General features: G+C 39.9%; 1 protein-coding gene across 1 annotated transcript in view; it reads right to left on the reverse strand.

Annotated features, from left to right (window-relative positions):
- Nucleotides 1–17308: 17308 nt before the first annotated feature.
- rab26 (RAB26, member RAS oncogene family) overlaps nt 17309–21724 on the reverse strand; it is a gene marked incomplete at both ends in the record, with an annotated part of 80573 nt that continues 76157 nt past the window's right edge. Inside the window, 4 exons of the mRNA XM_080517599.1 lie at nt 17309–17411; nt 19631–19707; nt 20324–20380; nt 21016–21081. Coding sequence (XP_080373725.1) covers nt 17309–17411; nt 19631–19707; nt 20324–20380; nt 21016–21081 — 303 coding nt within the window. The remainder of the gene's footprint in view (nt 17412–19630; nt 19708–20323; nt 20381–21015; nt 21082–21724) is intronic.

Below are 21724 nucleotides of genomic sequence, written 5' to 3' on the forward strand. Positions count from 1 at the left end.
GTCTGCTAGTTTCAAAACTTTTAGAGAACTGGCACAGGCTTTAAATCCATAAGTAATAAAAACATCCATAATGCAAAGTCTAAAGATTAAATATGTAATGCAATTGTCTATATTTTCACAAAACCAGGCAATTACTAAAGTTTGTGAGCCTGTTTGTGACCAACAAAAAAGCGCTTGAGGGACAGATGTGATGATAATGATCTCCAGAAGTGACTGAAGCAGATTTAGATTGGCCCTAACGTGGCTCATTAAAATAAAATACATTTTCAAGCTATTTTAGTTGACTTGGGCCATTTAAACATTTGTTTTTTACTTTTCTTTTTGCAGATTCTTCTGGAATTCTTCCCATTTCTGAGTTATAATTAATATGCAAATCGACTCCTTCACAGTTCCTGTTGTAACATTCCTGACACATCTGAAAGTCACTTTCTAGGTTTTTATTGAGAAACGTGAACTAAGACCAAGGAAAAGCTTTTGTGTTTTCATTTCAGAAGTGTTTGTTTAAACTGACATAATTTTGAAAATGAAGTCAGTTTACACAAACGGCAGAAATGCTGTGATGACAGCTTTAGTTCAGGGAAGAGAACAATAAAAAGCTGTCTTATTCAAATTGTATCAAAGTGATGACAATGCGCAGTCAAATACCAGAGGGTTGGCGTCTTAAGTGGATGAAGAGTTGAGCTGCATTTCTTGGCTTTGCGGGCCAGTGAGTTCTACCAGAGTTCAGAGTGTCTCAGAAGTACACGACAAGGCACGGCTTCATATTCACCACGTTCACAAGGAAAACATATGCAGACAAATGGCAGCAACAGAAGGCGAAAGGAATAAAGTCCATTTCTGAAGTGGAAAGCTCTGGACTCGCTGATCTTGGGCGGTCATGATGTAATACCTGGCAGCTGGAAACTCCACTGCAAACGTGTGCTTCATATTCAGCAGGCTGATGGATACATGAATGACTACAGTGTTGTTTTCCCGGGTTAACAGGTTTGCCATGTTCTCACAGGGTAATCCTTCAAACGCCTCCGGTTACGGGAAACGCGGTGACATCCAGACCATGGATGCAAAATGTGTGGCTCCAATGTTTAATCCTCGTAGAGCTTCACGAGACGTCCTCAGTAGAGCTGCCCTTGATCCTCAATTAGATACCTTCTTTAATATTGTTGTGAAGGAAATGTTCACAAACTGATCTTTTTTCCTTCAAGCACTTCTGGAGTTCAAATATTGCTCCAAACTGCACAAAGCAATGCTGCTTTTCTGCCTTTTTAAAATTTTCAACCCTCAAGGTTACATTTATCCTGATAGAAGAAGATATGTTTTGGCTTTTTGTGAAATATGAGCTTTGCAAAGGGAAGAACAGTTTGCAAACAAAGGCTGGATTGAACAGCATCCCAAACAAGAAATGCTCAGGGAAAATAGATTGTGCTTTCACTTTGACCAGAAATGAGTTTATTCAAATGAGGGTTTTGATGGTGTTACTTGTGGAGTCCACTGTGCGCTGATTGAATGCAAAGCAATATGCCTACAACCAAAAAACATGGAGTTGGAGTTGAAGTGTTGATTTAAAAAAAAAGAAAAGAAAAAAATCCCTCAGCATATAAACTCACATGCAGGCATACAGGAGAGACTGCCATACATCAAAACTGATGGGTGGAAAACACAGGATTATTGTTGCAGGCAATGAAAATGTTAATATTTTGGGGGGAATCTTCTTATTTATCAGAGCTTATACATGTTCATACTCCAGTTTTATCGTTGAGGTCAGCAAATGAGATTGTCCTCAATATTCCCAGATCCAGACTCAAATAGAGGTGGCCGTACCTTTTTCTGTGACTGCTTCCTGTCTGGGGAATCGCTTGCCGGTCCAAATTGCACCACTTGGTCTCTTGAGTCCTTCAAATGCTGACTCAAGACACATTTGTACTCTCTGGCCAACTTTGGTTGTCATTTTTAAATGTGCTATACAAATAGAGTTGGATTAGATCTAAAGCTAAAACACCATTACACAGCCACTCATCTGTGTTGATAAGTCTTTGTTCTCTATTTTGATTTTTAACTCTTGGCAGTGGTTCCTTGTTTGGCTTTCTATGTTAAATTACATTATTTCACCGGTTTCAAAGGTTGTAGACTGTCTCGAGACAAAAGTATCAGAATTGTTGCTGTATAACAAAGGTAAAATGAATAATCTGACATCTGATTGACAGGCTTTGACAAACCCATACAGATGTTGCCAAGACAACAGTCTATATTTACACACACAGTTGGATCCAGGCAATAAGAGAAGGGCTTAACTCCGAACACTATATATTATCTCTGTGGTGATTCATGGCATCCGCCAGACATATTTTCAAACTGCCCCTAAATCATTGCTTGTCCAGACCTGCATTCTGAACAGGAAACAACCTTATGTCTGCTTCTTAAGCACAAGAAGTAAACGGATGATCTTCCTGCAGCAGGACTGCAGCACTGCAATCCACAACTTTGTAATAAACTAGTTTTATGAAAAGAAATGGAACCTTTCCGAGTGCAATCAGGAGATTTTAACAGGATTGATTGTTTAGTTTTGTTTATATCTCCAACCCTTTTCAACACAATTAGCCTACAGGCTGTCGGAATGTCTTCAGGAAATTGAATTTTCAAATAAACAGAATGATTATTTTACTGGATACTCAAGCAAAATCCTGCCTGTTCTATTGTTTCCTAGCACAATGGTCCTGGGCACAACTGTGATCGTCAAGACAAACACTTTTGATTTAGCCTTCATGATTATAGAATATCCAGTGTGTGTGTGTGTGTGTGTGTGTGTGTGTGTGTGTGCGTGCGTGTGTCCACACTGATTGATTAATTTTCCCACCCAAAGGTTCGTCTCTCTCTCTCTTGGGGGAACCTGCACATATAGCAAGGAGACTGTGCAGAATTTCACCAGAGTATATTATGCCAAGTTTAGTAGTTTTATTGAAGATATGCTACAACAGTTGAGGCAAGCATTATGGTTAAGTGGTTTTGAAGTTGCACGAGTCTCTCAGTATTGCTTGAACACAGAAATTCAGCCTGACATCCCTCCACAGACGGCAAAGTTCTCCACAACTAAACTCCGATGGAAGTGCAGAACTTTGCTGCTCGTGTTATTTCTGCTGACGTGGGGCACTTTCCCACGTGCTCCTCTGGGAATTCCTCCAGTCCTCATTAATGGAGTAAAACGTCCCAGGGGTTGGGGGGGGGGGGGGGAGGTGGGGGTGCAGCCTCCATTCATCTCCCGTCGGGAAAATGTGTCTGGTTCCAGTCTGTGAGTCATATTTCCACACCGTCCCGAGGCTGCGTCGAAATCTAACTTTGGCACAGCCGTGAGTGACGAATGCCCATCACTTACCTGTTCATGACGGTAAGAATTACGGGATCCCTGGAGTGTTTGTCCTGGTCTAAGTTTAGCTGCTGAGTCGTGAGGCCTTTTTTGACTCTAAAAAAACAGAGTCATTGTTAAATACAGGTGAAGAGAAATCTGCTGTTAGTGAAACATAAACACTCTCAGCCGGTCGTGTACGGCGATAAGTGAGTCTTATGTCATGACTGATAATCATCAGAATTAATTGACATACCCAAGAGTCATTGACCAGGAATATGGTAGTCTGTGATTTGAAGGGATAGTTTATATTTTCGTTTCACACCGAGTAAAAAAAGTACCTTGTGTTCATGTTCAGGTCTTATTAAAGTCTGAGTTAGCACCGTCATCTCCGTATTTAGTATCATGAAGTAGCTTGTTACTGTTAACACAACTCACGGGTGAATCATGATCCCTATCAAATTAATAATGCAGTTACAATTACTGTAACTGTTGTTTCTAATGAAAAGATCATCTTTGTTATTATTTTCCCGGTTATGAGCAGCTGTGACTCAGGTGCTGAAGTGAGTTTGCTGATCAATCTCAGACACTGTTTGCACACAAATCAAGTAAAAACACAATGCTTTTGTTTCCATTAAAAAAAAAAAAAAAAAAAAAAGGCATCTACTTACAGAGAAACAGTAGAAACGTTGAAAATTATGTACTTTTCATGTTGGACCACTCGTGGGTGCCATTGATTGTTTTTGTACTGAAACCACACAGATGCAGAGATCAATACACTAGAAGCAGCAACAATTGCAAGTACGCAGACATTAGGATGGCCAGACAACAAATTTGGATTGCTACTATGAGTGACGGTCACAAAAAATGACCAAGTCCCAGGAGAATATGGACTGGGAGTTATGCCACTCTGGAGCCCGCCATTGTTGTCCGTGCATGTGAAGAAAAAATATTTACTATGACTGCAGGCGCAGTAGCAGTGGTTCCGGAATCTGAAGTCTTTACACAGTTCTGTTTACTTGTGGCCATTTTTCTTCTTTTTGTGTTTTTATTTTATTTTGGACATACTCAAACTCAATATCAAGTCAACAGGGCACACCAGACAACCAAATACATTTCACCACACAAAGTGAATAAGTACAGCGGAAGAACGTAATTAGGTTACATGTCCCAAAAGGAGCGGGAAGAACAACTTACAACTTATTAAACCCCACCCCTTCACCATACACATTGAATATAATCAAACGTGTTTAAATTTATTGATTGTAATAAATTCTGACATCTGATGAAAAGGTACAACTAAAAAAATACTCTCACCATCATCACAGCAATGTCATAGGGGTCAGGTATTCAGTCACTGCTGGTTTTAACTTTTGTTTCTTAGATATTGACATATACAGACCTTTTGGCCATGTCTTCAATTTAGGTCCATATGGCAATGAAGTAATAGAGTCTCAGATGCTGTTATTAACCCTGTCAGTCCATCTGTCCAAGCGACCTGATGGTTTTCCCGCCTCCCAACATGTTGATGACACTATTTATTTGAACATGTCTTAAAGTATAATCCTGATTATGGGAGTATATAATTCAAAATGTAAAGAACTGTGATTTTCAAGAAATTATAAAGCAAATTTTCAAATCGATCAGATTTACATTCACATCAGTACTCAGAGAAGGTGTAAGTTTATCGAAAAAAGAGGTCAAAATATCACACGTCCTCTGTATATTTCAAAAATAAAAATATCCAAATAAATAAATAAATCCAAGTGGACGAACCAGCTGGGATTTTTGGCATCATCACCAAGCCAGTGTAACCAAACAATGGTGTATCTAATGAGCAGTGTATTCATTGCCTCTGACTCAATTTTAGACCAATACATACATCAATAGAATCACGCCTCCACCTGCTCCCTCATCAGCCAACCATGATGACTTCATAGTCACCCAAGGGAACAAATTCCATCTATGGATGTGTGTAATGCATTCGGGCTAAAAATACCAGCCATGAAATCAGGTTCTGGTGGCCTCAGCTCTTCGGAAAGTCATTTCTCCTCTCAGGGATCGCTGCAGAATCAAGGCCATGAGCTCGTGCAGCCACTCCAAGATCCCCCCATTGTCATGCCATCATCATTTTAGAGCAATGGGGACTGCACAAGTTAAAAATACACCCAAAGTGGTTGAAGCATTGGTTGGACACAGCGGGCTTTTACCTTGGGGAAAAGTTGCATAAGGGAGAAAAGTTCAGCTAATCAGTTGCTTTGTGTGGGACTGAGTTGATCCAAGGCCATGCATTTAAGTTTGAGGGTTCAGGCCTCAATAAATATGGGGAAAAACAATATCCATGTTACCCAGAAACTCATCAAGTCTGATTATTGAATAATAAAACCACATCCATCTTTCGTTTTAACTTGGAACATTTACTGTTTTGATAATTAGTTTTATCTCCCTGAACGACTTTACATTGAAACAATTTTCTTTTGTTTTATCAGTTTTAGTCTTTAATTTTACCATTTGAAGCAATTTTGGCTCACTTATTTTTTTAACCTAATACGCCATATTTTAACTGTTTCAGATGTTTTCACCCCTCTCAAGGTGAAGATTTTACTGCTTTTCGAGCGACTAAAGCCAGTATGAACATGCTGAAGGAGCTCCATTCAGAATGAGGCCCTAATCAGGAGCTCTCAATTGGAAAGACCTGCTGAGTGCAGAGAGCCAGCAGATAGGAGCAGAACCATGTGGAAGGAGGAGTGGCTATTCAAGGAACATGCCTCGGTGCAGGGGCACAAGTCTTTGTCCGATATGTGGCAAGTCTCTCAATCTGGGGTTGGAACACCTCCGTGATAAACACCACATCCAGAACCCGAGGCAACGAGATATTTAACTGCCTTTTGTCCAGATGTGTCCTGTTCCTTGGCGGCGAGTGCCCAAAAGCTGGCTGTAACACACACACATTAAGCACTTGGTCAGATTGTGGTGCCCCCTCAAATGCTTCTCCAAGGAAGGCATAGATGAAGCTATAAAATCAATGAGGAGAAGCACTGCTCTCGGCCTCCCTTGCAGACTTTGCAGCCGCTCGGACCTGACCCAGTTTTGGTGAGCACTCTGGATGTGTCCCACGAGGCAGACGGCCCAGAGCGAGATGATGCATCGACTCACACTAGAAAGAGGCCGCCACACAAGGAAAAATGGCAAGAGATGACGATGGTGGAAGGTCGGGTGACGTGGGGCCTGTGGCGTGCCTGGAGCCCACGTATGATTTTTTGAGCCATTCTATCGGAGGCAAAGGGCAAAGATCTGAGATGTGGAAAATCCATTCCCAGTGTCGTTTGCTAAGAAATGACAGTGTCATTTGCTAAGAAATGACACACTCAGCCTGGTAAAGCTTTTCCTCAAATGTATGACCCTCGAATCCGAGACAGCTCTTCAGACATTGGACTTAGAAAGTGACTTAACATTTTTTCCCAAAATGTTTTTTTTTACTGGTACACATTGGTTCTGGCTGAATTTGGGTGGGTGCTCACTACCATCCACCTGTATGCAGCCAACGCAGCTTAATTTGTGGAATATCAAGGGAAACAGGGCCTAAGAACTGATGGCTTTTAAAATATATTTAAAAAAAATCTAAACAAACAAAATATTTGAACTTTAACAAGAATATAACTTACTGTTGGAGACAGCAATCCCAGAAAAATATATTCACAAATCGCAATTCTTTAGTCCATCAACATAAAAAAAAAACATACCTCCATGTGCTGGGTGAAGCCGAAGACCACTTCTGCGTCCTACACCCAACACATCCCCGCATCGTTCGCAACCCTGCCTACATTTTAACTGTACTTTGGGCTGTGGGACCTAGCAACAGATTTAGGGATGTTTCATGTGAAAAAACATTGTGCTTTCGTTTCAGAAAAGCTTTGCATTTACACAGCAACATTTTGAAAACAATGTCGGTTTACAGGGAAATGCTTAAAACAATGTAGTTAGCCTGCCACAAGTAGTGGCTGTTGACCGTTTTTGTATTGAAACCACACATGCGTGCAGAGAATATTATGCTATGAACTTGATAAAACTACTGTCAAACAATGGTGAGTACGTAGACATTTGTATCATCGAGTCAATCCAACTTTGTCATCCAAGTCCCAGATGCATATAGACAGGGAGTTATGACACTCTGGGGGCCAACATTGTTATGGTCTTGTCTAATAACATATATACAGTTGCAACATTCCAAGAAAGTTCCGTTTTTTGTCGTTTCCACAGAGATGAGGCATTTAAATAAAATTCCACCTTGGAAGCCGTGTTCAAAATGCATTTTCAGTGACTCCAAGCATTGTTTTGTGTCAATGGTCATTTGTCACCTTCATATGCAATGAGAGATCTTTTTAAAATTACACTTTTATGATATTCACATAGCAGATTTCAATTATTTATGTGTACAGTATACCATTCATTTTGGAGCTATAGTGAGGTCAAAGAGCCACATGTGGCTCGTGAACCACGTGTATCCAGAGTTTGGTTTCACTGTAATGTTTTGGTTGTGAGAAATCGAGCACCAGAGGTCAAGGTTTTTGTTGTTGTTTTCCTCCAGCAGGACAGCTGTTAGATTTTTACTTCTTTTGTGTGTTGGGCGTTATCAATGATTCATTGCCACACGAGACAAGGCTTGGGAGGAGGGATATCATATTTGACCTCACGTTTCCTCACCTTGCTTGCACCTGTTGGCCCCTCCAACCTTTACCCGAGTTCATTAGCAAATAACAATACACACAAGATAATGGGCTTCCATTACGCCCTGCCAGTCCTTTCAGTGTTTGTGTTTCTTTTCCTTCCTCTTTCTCTTTAGCCTTTATCTTCTCTTCTTATCTGGTAAATATTGTGAGTAAAGGGTGGAATCTGAAGCCAAAAATCATACAATACACTAGACGCACGTGGCCCATCCCGACAACGCCACAGAAAAGTAAACAGACAGAGGTGAGCATGCGCAAGTCGCAGCAGGAGGCTTTCCTCACTGTTTGTTAATGTGCTGTAGCAGAGCTGAGAGGAGGCTTATCTTAATGGGGGTGAATAGGTAGCAGGCGGTCTCCACAATACAGACCGGTTCTGCACACAGACACCAAAATGCATCTTGTTTTCATGAGTAAATAACAGGAAAATAGCAACATTTTCAAATTGAAAACCAGCAAAGAGTTTATTCTGAATTGATTCATTTTTTTTTTTTCAATATTCCGATTGGATAGTCTGTAGTGTTGTATTGTAGTATTCAAGATCAGATTTTCGACATCTTGGTCTTGACTCTGTCTCAAGTTAGTCTGAGCAGTTTCAGCAAGTGGCCCAGATTGGAGCCACTTGCGGACCGGTTTCGGCCCACGGGTCTCATGTTTTACAACCCTGGTTTAAAATGACATGGTGCAGAAAATGAAACTACAGTTACATTTACGAATTAAGATAAAGCCTAAGCATACCCTCCAATATAGTGTGACAGAGACAAAATCACATTATAGTGTGTATCTACAAGGCGACATGGAACAGACGCTCAAGTTAAGCGCCAATATTCGCAGGAGACAGGACTTCGTAATTAGTCTGCTGAGCTCACTGTAATTTAAACAAGTGAGTCAATGAGAAACTGGTGAATGCACCAAATAAAACCCAGACAGATAAAATCGCCCCCACCGTTCTCATCCTGTCTCATCCTAAAAGTAGACTGGATATTAGCTTTGGGGTTTCTGATGAAGAGCTTGAGGCTATCACACCCTCCCTGTAAATAGCACAGGTAGACTTGCCTGTACATAAATTAGCGGTGAGTGTACACAGTCAGTCGGTCTTTTCCGGACATGCAACTGTGACACAGTGACGCCAAAGTCAACCAGAATTGCACCACACACTAATACACTTGCCACATGGCTTTGTTTGGGGACCTTGCTCACTTTAGGCCGGTGGAGTGGAGACTGCCCGGCAACTGGTGGAGGATGAGCACACACGGCCGACCGTAAACACACACCGGCCGCCGGAGAAGAGCCATCGGGGTTATGGTGCCCTGGGGTAGGGCTAATGACACGGAGAGCAACCGGTGCAACAGATGGCCATCGCTAAGTCATATGAGGCCCTCGGTTAGCAAGCGCGATGGCTATGACTGTGAATTGTTTACTTTCTCACACCATTGCACTTATTTACACACACCCAGGCAGCGTCGCCTCCACCCCCCCCAAACACGTCCTTTATCTTCCGCTCGCATCTCTTTTTCCATGCATGGAAATAATAATCGCGGAGCAATTCAGATCTGCAGATGGAAAAGAAAATATTGTAAATGTGAGGCATTGTCACGAGGACTGTTGGCTGCAGTGAGAAACGTGTCAGCTGCCTCATTTCCTTTCAGACCAATAAGATCCATTGTCTCAACAAAGAGCCTCTATAAAAAACACAGAGACGAGATTTAAAGAAAACAGTCATCTATGTGCTCAGGTTTCTTCAAGGAATTGTTTACAGAACTATTTTTTCACGTGAAAACTGAAATCTTTCATAGAGTTTTTTAAATAAAATGATCTGACTCAAGCTGGTGGACACACCCACTTTCACAAATGTACGACAAAATCACTACATAGTTTCTCATAATAACAAGTGTTATTTTACAGAAATAGCAAGCAAGCAAGATCCATTACAAGTCATGATGGCTTCATGAACTTCACATGGGATATAGCTCTATGCACAAATGAAGGGAATAAAAACACAACTTCTCTTTATGGCAGATGACAACTGAAAATTTGGACCCATTGGCTTTTAAACTTCCAATGTGCAATGGCTTTATGTATCATCGGTGGTCAGAAACACTGACACAAGGACAACATCCATTATTAATAATTTTATTTTTTACAGCTCACTGAGGGAGAGTCATTATAGTGTGGCAGCAGTTTGTTTTTCTCGACAGTCAAAGAAGCTGGTGAAACATCTGTAAGAAGGATGAACAATACTACAAATAATGACAAGTGACTAATATGTGACCAAAACAAGTCTAAATGAAACATGACGGATCATACTTCTATTGAATTTGTCCAACAGCAGTAAATACTACTTGTGCATGCTGAACAAATGTGATACGAGTGGGACCTCTGCTGGCCCTGAGAGGTACTAGCCGCTTGCGCCAGCATTATCGAACCATGAGGGTTGTTAGCTTTATTAAGTTTTCTTTAATTCATTGTCTTTATTTTTGCAATGTTTACTTCATATGTATTCCTGTTGAGACTTGTGAGGCTTAACTATGACAGATTTATATAATCTGGTGTAAAAGTGTTTATAACTGATCCTCATCATAGAATAATGACATTTTGTGTTACTCGTACATAGTAATGAACATGTTAAACATGCAAACATCTTTAGTGTTTATAGAAAGAATGAATTATTTTATTGCAGGATGTAATCTATATAGCCATACGAGAATATTAGTTTATCTGAAGTTTGAAGGTTAAGTTACTTTTTTTTTTTTTTTTACGAGCATTATCTACTATAAAAGACAAGGTACACCTGTCACTTACTGTACAGACAGAAAATAATTTTACCTTGAAAGCATAAATAACCAATTCGAGTTAAAATACACTGAAAAATATATGCAACACTTTTTCTGTGTGATAAAACTGCACATTTGTGAGCATCCTTACTTTTATTATCGCCAGTCCAAAGTAGACCTGTGCAACAACCCTCCCTTCTAATAAGCAGACCAAGATTGAGACAACTTTGTGTACAGCCAAAAAGTCTTGCATCTTTGAGTTCCGTCATGGAAGAAAAAAAAAAATGAGACAGAAAACACAACCGAGCAGGGGCAATGAGACAGTGTTTATGGCGTTAGAGCAGTACTTCAACTCACATTTTTCAATAAATGCTCCTGAATTTAGTAAACAAGGAAAAGGGGAAGATATCGCTGGGTGTCATTGCCATAGTGTTCCAGACTTGGACGTTTGAAGGAAATTGGAATAACCATTAGTCAGAGTCTGAGTCACAGTCTGTCTGGACACACAGCGTTGATCAAGCATGCACCGAAATGCTTTATCCACGAGCAACACAGGACAAAATAACACAGAGAGAGAACACTCGACTGAGCCAAAAATGGCTAGAACATCATGTAGATTTGTTGCGTCTTTCTCTTCAGCGTCATGTACTTAAAGGTATAGGGGCATTATTGTAGCAAAACTATTTGTCAATGCGTGTGGAGAGTTTTCTGTCTGTATTTCAATCAGTCTGCCCAAAGTCAGACTTGTCAATGTGCAAAGGTTGTCTTTTAATTTGTATGCAATTAAGCATTTAAATGTGTTAAAAGAATTTAAAAAAAAAGGCTCACAGGCACCTTCATTCTGGCTGCACACTGCTCCTGCCCTGCACCTCAGTCCGTGCAGGCAGGTGCTACATGGCAGGTGCCCAAATATTTGCTGTAATAATTCATGCAAAAGGAGGCTCAGCTAACATTTAGTGCATCGAAATGAACACACTTTTCAGAAGCCTGATATTGCTGTTGAATTTTTCTTTTGCTGAACTTTTGTTATTGAGAGACATTATGCCAGTAGATCAACGCTTTCTGAATGCGTTATGACTTTCAGTGCCATAATTACTAAATTGCCTTCATTCCACATTCCAAAGTTTTAATTTAAGGTTCGTTCATGTTGTGACTATGGCAGTTTACGTTGTTACGCCGTGTCCTTTACCTGTGCCATGTTGACCTGTTCTCTTGTTGGCATTGGTCTTTTAGTTCTCTTCTACCATGTTGTGCGATATAATGGATTTTTATTTGAACATTTCCTGACCGATCAAATTCAGGACACTTGGGTTACCATGCTCCTGCACTTACTCTGTGTTCTGTTAGTCATGGTTTCCTTCAGGTCAGCACAGCCTCTATCTGTGGGTTTGATCCTTTGAGGTTAAAATGCACCAGAGGCTGCTATTATCACCTTTTCTGCTTCACACATTTATTGAATGTACAACCCTAATTCCGAAATAGTTGGGACAAAGTGCAAGTTGTAAATATAATCAAAATGCAATTACTTTGAAATCACACCAGCCAGTATTTTATTCACAGTAGAACTGAGATAGCATAGCACATTTTGAAACTGAGAATTTTTACAATTTCATCCACAAAATGAGCCAATTGAAAAATTGATGGCTGTTACAGGTCACAAAATAGTTGGGACAGGAGCCTGATTACCATGGTGTAGCATTCCCTCTTTTCAACACAGAGTGGAAGCATCAAGTTTCTTCAGTTCAGCCACTAGAATTTGATCCCACTGTTTAATACAGGCTTCCAGCTGCTGGACAAATTGATTGCAATTATTAAAGTGTACCGATGTCACAAGGAAACCTATTCTGAATTGCATAGTATGACGTCTTTTTAAAATGTCCATTCATCCATTAACTTAACCATCCATCCAGAAGGTAGGATAACGGCCGTGTTTAAAATGTAAATAGACATTTCTTTTTCCAGAACAGCAAATTGTGATCGAATAAATATTTAAAATCAAATTTCTCTTAACCGCTTTTTAACTCGACCACCAAAGCCACATGATGACCAATCTGACCACAACAGCACCGGGCAGTCCTGCCATTGTTCAGGAAGTGTATATCCTTCCTGTTGTATGGCTTTTAGACGACACACAATTAAATCTTTACAATCTAAAACAGTCCCTGTATTCTCCTGCCATGGATACTTCAGGTTTGACAATTGCCCTGTGACTGTACAAGTTCAAGTGGACAATGAGTTGGACTTTACTTCCACTGTTCATTTTCAGGGGGGAGGATGTGTCAACATAACCACACAGAACTGAAACAACGGCCTGTTGGCGCTCGTGCACAGAGCTTAAAATCCCAGTTTCCATATCGCTGAACCGGTTGGCCGAAATCGATTGAGATGTCATGAAATCTGGCTTCAGAGGTATATGGCTCCTACCCTACAAGTCCTAAAAAACATTTCCTGGGAGTTGAGACAAAAAAAAAAAATGCCAGCACAGCAGTTAGTCTTTTCCAGTCAATACAGTGGTGCTGCTGCGGAATTACTTAACCTGCAGCGGTGGCTGAGGAATACAGGATAACTCAGACAGCTGGAAAAGCTCTCGGGAGGACTTTCAGGTAAATGCAAGTTGTGGGTAAATTAACTCAAACCTTTATTCTTTATGACATCCCAAGACAAAACTTTGTCTACTTTTGCAAAGGACTGATGGTCTACATCCCTTTTGTTGCATTGTGTAGCAGTATAGTGTTGGGTTAGTCATTTATTGATATCTTCTTCCATAAATCTTTATAGCCTTATGTTACCATTGACTATATTTATAAACTTAGTTTTCATTCTTTTCACTTTATCCTCCTTTCACATAGACCATCTGCCATTCAAAACTATTTTGGAAAACAGTGTAGACTGAAGTGCAAGAAACTCCAGTCCTCTAGATTTACAGATAAGGTTCGAATTTTTATCATTAGTTTTTTTTTTTTTGCTCCTATCCAAATTTAGGAGCTTTAAGTGCAACAATTGATGCAAACCAAGACCAGACCAAGATCTTAAAACTAAATGAGGTGGATTTACAGGTTTTTTGAAAATGTGAATACATTCCTGGAATCCAGTCACATAAAATGAAGGAAAACTTTAGGAAATACATTCTCAAGATGCTTAGCCCTCATTTACCAAACATCCAGGTGATTACATGCTCGCATTTTAATCTTGCAGAGTGCTGCGCAAATCTATGCCATTCATACCAGTCAATTCCCACATTCAGTTCAAGGTTTCACTATACATTTTTTTTTAAAGTTCGGCAAACCTGTCACACATATCTCAATCCAGGTTAAAGAAAACCTGTTTCGATGTGTGGCATTTGGCTCAGAGGACGACTGTACACCAGCCTGCTGGTGGAACAGAAGCTTGTCTTTAAGCATGATAAGGAACGACTAAAATCTGAATAAACAACAACAACAAAAAGTATACAAAATCACAAGAGACACGTCGTGAAGCACCGGAAACTTTCCAGTGGAAAACAGGACACAGACTAAGACACATAGAAACAGACAAGTCAACAAGCAGAACGCATAGAAGACTGCCAATATATACCACTGCTACCAGGTGAGGACAATTACACAATCAGGCACAGGTGAGAGACAGGAAGCAGCAATCAGGCTGGAAGAGTTGAAGCAGTTGCGTGTAGAAACATATCCGAATTAGGTCTGGTGTGGAAAAAAAGAATTGGAGCTTTGACACGGCCACAAAATAAGTCACAATGCAATGAAAGTTTAAGTTTTCGCCTGAATACGTTGCGTAAACAGAGCCTAATTTTGTAAGGTGCTTCGGGTGCTCTTAATCGGTGAAAAAGTGCTATATAAGTGAATTTTGTTTAAAAATGTTTTACAATAACTATAAAACTAGAATTATGGATGTAATTTTTTTTTGCAGCAAACTGCACATACAATATTTTATTTCCAAGAAACAGTGTTATGTCTTATCACATTATTTACCGCAGCTGTGACACCTTCTGAAGGATCTGTAGGATAATGCTATGCCTGGCATTATTATTGACTTTATTATATTTAAGTTTCCCTTTGGGATTAAAAAATGGTATTTGATATTGCATTTGTTCGCATTTAAACCTCCGTCTTTTTAACTTCAGTTTCCACTCAGTTCTTCCACATGACTGTTCATGGCCTGAGAAAATTAACCAAAGATGGTACAAGAAGGTAAAAAAGATGCCCGTCTTCAGATCGACATGAGCAATACAAGAGATGACCACAAGGTGGGAGTATACACCCACAAGAAAAACACAGTGACTCTGAGCTGATTCTTTATTGTGAATACAGGAGATTGATACAATACAAATCATCGTAAGTCAAGATACAGCATACAGTTTACCAGATAACAATTAATGACACGGGTTTATTCAGAAAGTGTGTAAGTGTTATTTCATGATCGATAGCATTTCAACATGAGCTGATTTCTGTATAAAACCATTTTGATAATACATGAAAAAAGGTCATGAATAGACCTTGACACAACACCTATAACTGGATATAAATAAATATGGGGAAAATATATGCAATCAATGTTGTAATTTATATGATTCTGTAAGTACAAGAATGGCACTTCTAACACCTGCCCTGTACATGGTTCACGATTTCACCTGGACTGAGTAGAAAATTCATTTTGACGTGTACAAAATGTGCAGAGTAATTAATAATGTATGTGTAACAAAAAAAAGAAGTAAAATTACTACAGCTTCTTTTGGAGTTTTAAAACATCTTTGAATTTCGTTATATACATACACAAATGCAGTAATTATATCCAGTCTCTATGAATCCCACTGAACCTAAGTGTCAAACTTATAACGACCTTCCTGTGATGTATTGGTGCATTATGGAGCACAATAAAAATTATCAGCGAGGAGCAACGTAGCATTTCAGTCATTGTGTGTACATGAAGTAGGGATGTCAAAAATCCACTTTAAAACAACTTAAAAGAAAGAATTACAATTTCAGATTTGGCCAGAGGGGTCATATCATTTCCAACATCATAATTTATTAAACTGATATCCTTTAGCAACTTCTCGGGTCTTTTAGGAACGATAGTAACAACTTTCTTTACTCACTAGTAAAGTACCGACACCTGCCTAAAGCTTGAACACAGACCAAAACTGAACAGCAGATGGCAGCAGCACCCATATATAGGCTGTAGAAATTATGTATTTTGAGAAGTGACGGGCTTTTTTGAAATGCTGTGGCTGACTGGATTGCGCAAAGCAGTTTTTCTTTTCTCAAGAACATGCCAGGTTATCGAATAAATATGAATTTCTTCAGGATGTAATAAGGACTTCAGTTTCTGTTTAGTTCATCTCCTTGAAAAAGTAGTAGGTAGTTAGACGTGTATTCAGATTGATCAAGGTTGGCATTGTGTGTGTATGTATGTGTGTTTTCAATATCAAGTGATTCAAAAGTAATTTGTTGAAAAACATGTTTAGATTTTCAGTTTATTAAGAACAACCTGTTAATTCTGCACAGTGACTCTTTAAAGGTGATGATCACAATAACAATACTGTTGATTAGAGCCTGTAAGTGAGATTTGACAATCTTTTTTTTTTTTTTTTTTTACAGGAAACTACTAATTATAGTAAACTCCAGCTACTCGCTTGATCAGATTACACCGCCGATGTTCTCAAAAGCTTGACTATTCCCTTTAGGATTACTTCAAATTCAATACATGAGAAACACGTTGGGTTTTTTTTTGTCAAAAGAAACATTTTCCTTGAAATGACAACAAAAGTTAAATGGAGTGTCCGAACTTTTGCTGATGATGATGTTGTGGTCTGCATGCAATGTCATTTACTAATTGCGAGCAGATTCATGATGAAACACCAAACTTATTGTCGACTGTGTAGAAAAGTTTAAGAGCAGAAAGGAAGTTTCACAGACGTATAATCAGTAATATTAAACCACATGATCTCCTGTACATAAACAGCACACGGTGCTGTCTGACAGCTTATAGTTGGTGCAGTTGTGTGTCTGTACAAATGTTCTTCGATTACTTCAACGGGATTGGTTTTAGATTAGTCCATCAATTTAAACAAGATGAGCATTTACAAGCTGCAAAGCTTTTCTGAGAGCAAAATATTAAATGTAATCTTAAAATATGTACAATCACTCATGGGGAAACTGCACAGAATGACTTCAATAGGCTGGCTCGCTAGGCTGGCCGTGTGTGTGTGTGTGTGTGTGTGTGTGTGTGTGTGTGTGTGTGTGTGTGTGTGTGTGTGTGTGTGTGTGTGTGTGTGTGTGTTACAGTTATGTTACATTCACAGTTGCAAAGGGAAGGTGGGCTGGGAGAGAGAGAGAGAGAGAGCTCACAGAGGAATATTACAAACTTCAAGAGATTCAGGGCCATTTTGAATGGGCCTGATTTCTCACTCTCTCTTTCTCGCACACACACACATAAACACACACAAACCGACACCACATTAAGATGGCGGTCTATGAACTGCAGCAGCCAACGGTCCTCATTTCTTTGTCGACGTACTGCTGGAGCTGAAACTTGGGCTCGTCGGGTTCCTTCATGGTCCTGTGCTTCAACTCTCTGACAAACAGAAAAAATATATCAGTTTAATGTTTTAATGGTTTTGGGGTTTTTTTTTTAAGCAATATTTTGCACATTTGGGTCACAGAATGTTTCAATAAAGTTGAAATGTCTAATTTTAGTTGAGGGGCAGAATACATTGCCTTGAAAAAGGGTTCATACCTCTTGAACTTTTCTAAATTTTGCCATCTTACACATATTTCATTAGGATTCAATGTGACGGATCAACAGAAAGAGTTTAATTATAAAATGAAAAGAAAATTCTACAAAGTTCAAGACTTTTAATGAATTAAATTAAAGGCGTTTTATGTACCTCAATAGTTTGTCAATATTTTTGAATAAATCCCAATTTGTCTCTTTGAGTGAGTGAAAACTTCAATGTCTAAAGTTTTACTTCTGGTTCTTGTTGTGAAATACAGTAAAATGACCAAAAACCATGTCTGCTCAATGAGGCTCATACTTTATTTTTTAATGTTCCAAAAAAGAAGAAGAAAAAAAGCCAATGACTTTGTTCTTGACTGAATTTAAATAGGAAATCTGCTGAAAGATGCTGCTTTAGAAACAATTGTTTGAATATTTTTATTATGATCTTAACAAAACTGCCTCTCGAGCAAATCAGTTTTGGCTCATGGGCCTTATATTTACCAACCCTGACCAATGTGATCTAAGGTGATAATGATCCAGTCAAGCTATAATAATAAACAATATTCCAAGATATACATTTATTTTAAAAATGATGGAAATGCACAAGGCAGGGATTATTTTATAAAAGCAACAGAAAGTGAAAAGGACCAAAGAATCTTGTCTAAAAGTGAAGAAACAACAACGCAGTCTTAATCCAGACGAAAATACCCGTCAGTGCACTTATATGTGGATAATATTGGAGCTCTGAAACTCGATTATAGGTCAAAAATGAGTTTATATACTATACCATTGCATCTGTAACCACCCAAAACCAGTTAAATCCATCAAATTCCGATTCCAGGGTTGGCGATTCGATTGCCACTGAAGACACCGTTGCTCAGAATTATGTATGGGCACAATATGGAATCTAATCTAAAATCTCAATTTGAATTGATAGTTTGTATTACTCTTTCTATTCACATTCTACATACCGTCCCAACCAGTTTTTGAAAAGAGGCTTGTGCAACATTATTTCAATGTAGCAGTGTGACGATGGTGTATTTGTCGTTCCGTGGCTCGCTCCTCCAACATCGTGGGTTTTGTTGCTTTTGCTCTAACTGACGTGTGTTGTGCAAATGAAGGACAGCTGAAGAGAAGTAAACTAAAACACTTGAGAGCAAACAGAGAGACGAAGCAAGATGAGTCACAGGAAGGAGAAAACACAGGGCCATAGATGGAGAATTAAATTTAAAAAAAAAAGTTGTTGACATGAGCTTTCATATTGTGTGTGTGAATGTACCTGACTGTGTTCCATTGCTCACGTTGCGGCCTGCTGCCATAACGAGGCAGTAAATGTGGAACAGCTTCCACACAAACTGTCCGGCCCCATACGTTCCGACACAGACACTCAAAAATAAAACGCTTCCTCATTCCTGTTACTCTTATAAAGTATCTGTCAGAGACTTGTCATTATTTGGCTTCTATTTCCCCAGGTGACTCTTTAATTTGTGACCCTACGAAAGTGGCATTTTTCTATTAAAATAAATCTTCGCTGGGGGGGAGGGATGCAAATGTGATGAACAACATGTCAAAAATAAGTCTAATAACCTTCCCTTTCCCTATAATTACCAGCATGGTACATCTAAGTTTCTCCTATTATGTTTAGAACTGGTTGTAAGCGGAAGAAACCATTGAGACTGACAATTCAAAGTGCACTTGTCAAACATAAAGACGTCGAATGGAAGTGAATACGTGACGTGTGACCAAAGATCTTGTGGCTCATCTTCACGCACTTTGAAAATTCATCTTTCAGCCACGAAACGAGTCGTCTTATGATTTATGTTTACATATCAAACTGGTACGTAGGCCCAGTTTACATGGCAAATCATTGTGGCATAAACAAGACCTTCAACTTGTAAGTAGTATGACTAATTCAACCAAAACTGAACTGTTGCTCCACTAGATTGCCTTGTAAATTTCAAAGTGCTTGCTTCATTTGGGTTTTCACTGTCCGTACTGTGGTTACGCAGCACCAGGTCTATCAGTGCTTCTTACGGTGTGTGTGTGTGTGTGTGGTGAGTGTATGTGAGACTCACTTGGCCACAGCAGTGAAGGCCAGCTCTACATTCAGTCCAGATTTAGCACTCGTCTCCATGAAGGGCACTCCAAACTCCTGCACAGAGACACATCAGGGATTAGGTGTCATTTCAGCCCCTGATGCTGATGGAAAAGACAAAGTCTTTCCATTAAGTCAGGATTTGGAGCATGAGGACTTCAGTGAAGCACCTGAACCCAGTGACAAGATCGTTACCATTCAAGAAGGTCAATGAGTGCTGAGATTTTATGCCTAATTTGCTCCCAAAAAAGAACCCAGCAGGACTATAACAATGCTCCCTCCTCAGTGGCGAAATCTAATTCTATGTGTGAACATCTCCATTGTTCGCTTGGCAGCTGCCGCAGTGCTCCTCCCCCAACACCTCATATTTGCTCCAACTTATCTTATCTGAGTGTAACGGTACGGAAAATTAAGTTAGGTAGCCCCCCCACTGCCCACCGACAGTCCCTCGCCATTCATCCCAAACAATAACAACGTTACATGTCTGGATTAATATGTAATTCCTCACTAATCAAGACACCGCAACCACACGGGAGGCATGGAGGGAGACACTCAGTCTCCACATGGCTGCGTGGGCAGATAGAGCACAGCACGTCTGTCTATTCTTGCGACATGTGTCAAACTGCACGTGTGTGTGTGTGTGTGTGTGTGTTGCTGTAGAAAGAAAGCCCACCTTGGCCAGCTTCTCTCCCTCCTCCCGCTTCACCACTCTGTCATGTGTGGAGTCGGCCTGGAAGACATCATTGGACACAGAGTCAGAAAGCAGCATTGGAAAGCAATATGCAGACGACTTTCTCTTGTATGTTTCAGACGCACACGTGTAGCACCTTATAGCCGGACAGGCTCAGGCTTTCTCCGTCACTTTTGAACATACATGTGGATGTACACTAGTTCGAGCAGGTATTTTGAGTTTTATTGATAAATTCATTCATTTATTGACCGAACAAAGACCATGTAGGTAAGTTTAACACCTGGATTATTTAAATGTATTGTTGCATTGCATGAAAAATCAAGATCTGGTTTGAAAAATATGTAGCAGCACATTTTGTTCAAACACCTATAAGTATTTCGATTTCTTTCAGATTTAAAAAAAAATAAACGTGTTTTTCCAACATGCAGGCCTACTTTTATGTCACAATTGATTGGCTGCTTTGTGTTGTTGTCGAGGTTGAAACAAAACTCGAATGCTTGCTTACAAATTGTCACATTGAAAAGGCTCCACTGCAAAAAAAATGAAACAAACTACTCCTTCCATGCTTTCAAATCCATCCGGCTCCCCGTGTACCACCGACCACGATCCCTCCTTCCCACCCTCCACGAGTCCATCTGTCCATCCATCTCTCAGCTCTGGCAACATTGCCTCACCTTGTTGCCCAGCAGCATGACGACCACGTCCTGCTGGGCGTACTCGTGGATCTCTGTCAGCCAGGCCTGGAAGACAGAAAGAGAGCACAGATTGGTGGAGAGACCCAACACGGGATGGGGACAAAGGCGAGAATTGAGGAAATATGCATGATGGAGGGGAAGAAGAGGAGATAACGACTGGTGATAGATGAGATGGATGGATCCGAGGGAGAAGGAGAAAGGGAGAAAGACAGCAGATTTATCTGCTTGTCCACTGGCTCCCAGATCATCTAGTCCTCCCCTCCTCAATCCAAATCACATCCCTCCCCTCCGCTTCAACCTTCTTTTCTCTCTCACATCTCTATCCATCCATCACCTTCCAATTACAGGCCAGTGGCTCTCCTGGCTCTCTGTTATCTGGCTTAGTTAGAAAGACTTCGGTGTCTCAGGGGAGTCAGTGCCTTCTAAAAAAGATCCCATAGCTTGTTTACCAGACAATAAACATTCGACTTTTATCAGTAAACTTATGAGACACCAAACCACCAATTACTGAGCAGCAACAACGGAATGAAATCGGATGATGGATTTGTTGTGTATTAAGTTTTTGAACTGTATTTCACAATGAATTGCAAATATTGAAAAATATTTTTATTAAAGGTAAGAAACAATGGTGCGGTACAAAAAAGTGTGCAAACTTGATCGATGTGTGGATATGGTGGCCCAGAAGGGC

The sequence above is a fragment of the Blennius ocellaris genome, assembly GCF_963422515.1.
Source record: "Blennius ocellaris genome assembly, chromosome: 21".
Lineage (NCBI taxonomy): Eukaryota > Metazoa > Chordata > Actinopteri > Blenniiformes > Blenniidae > Blennius > Blennius ocellaris.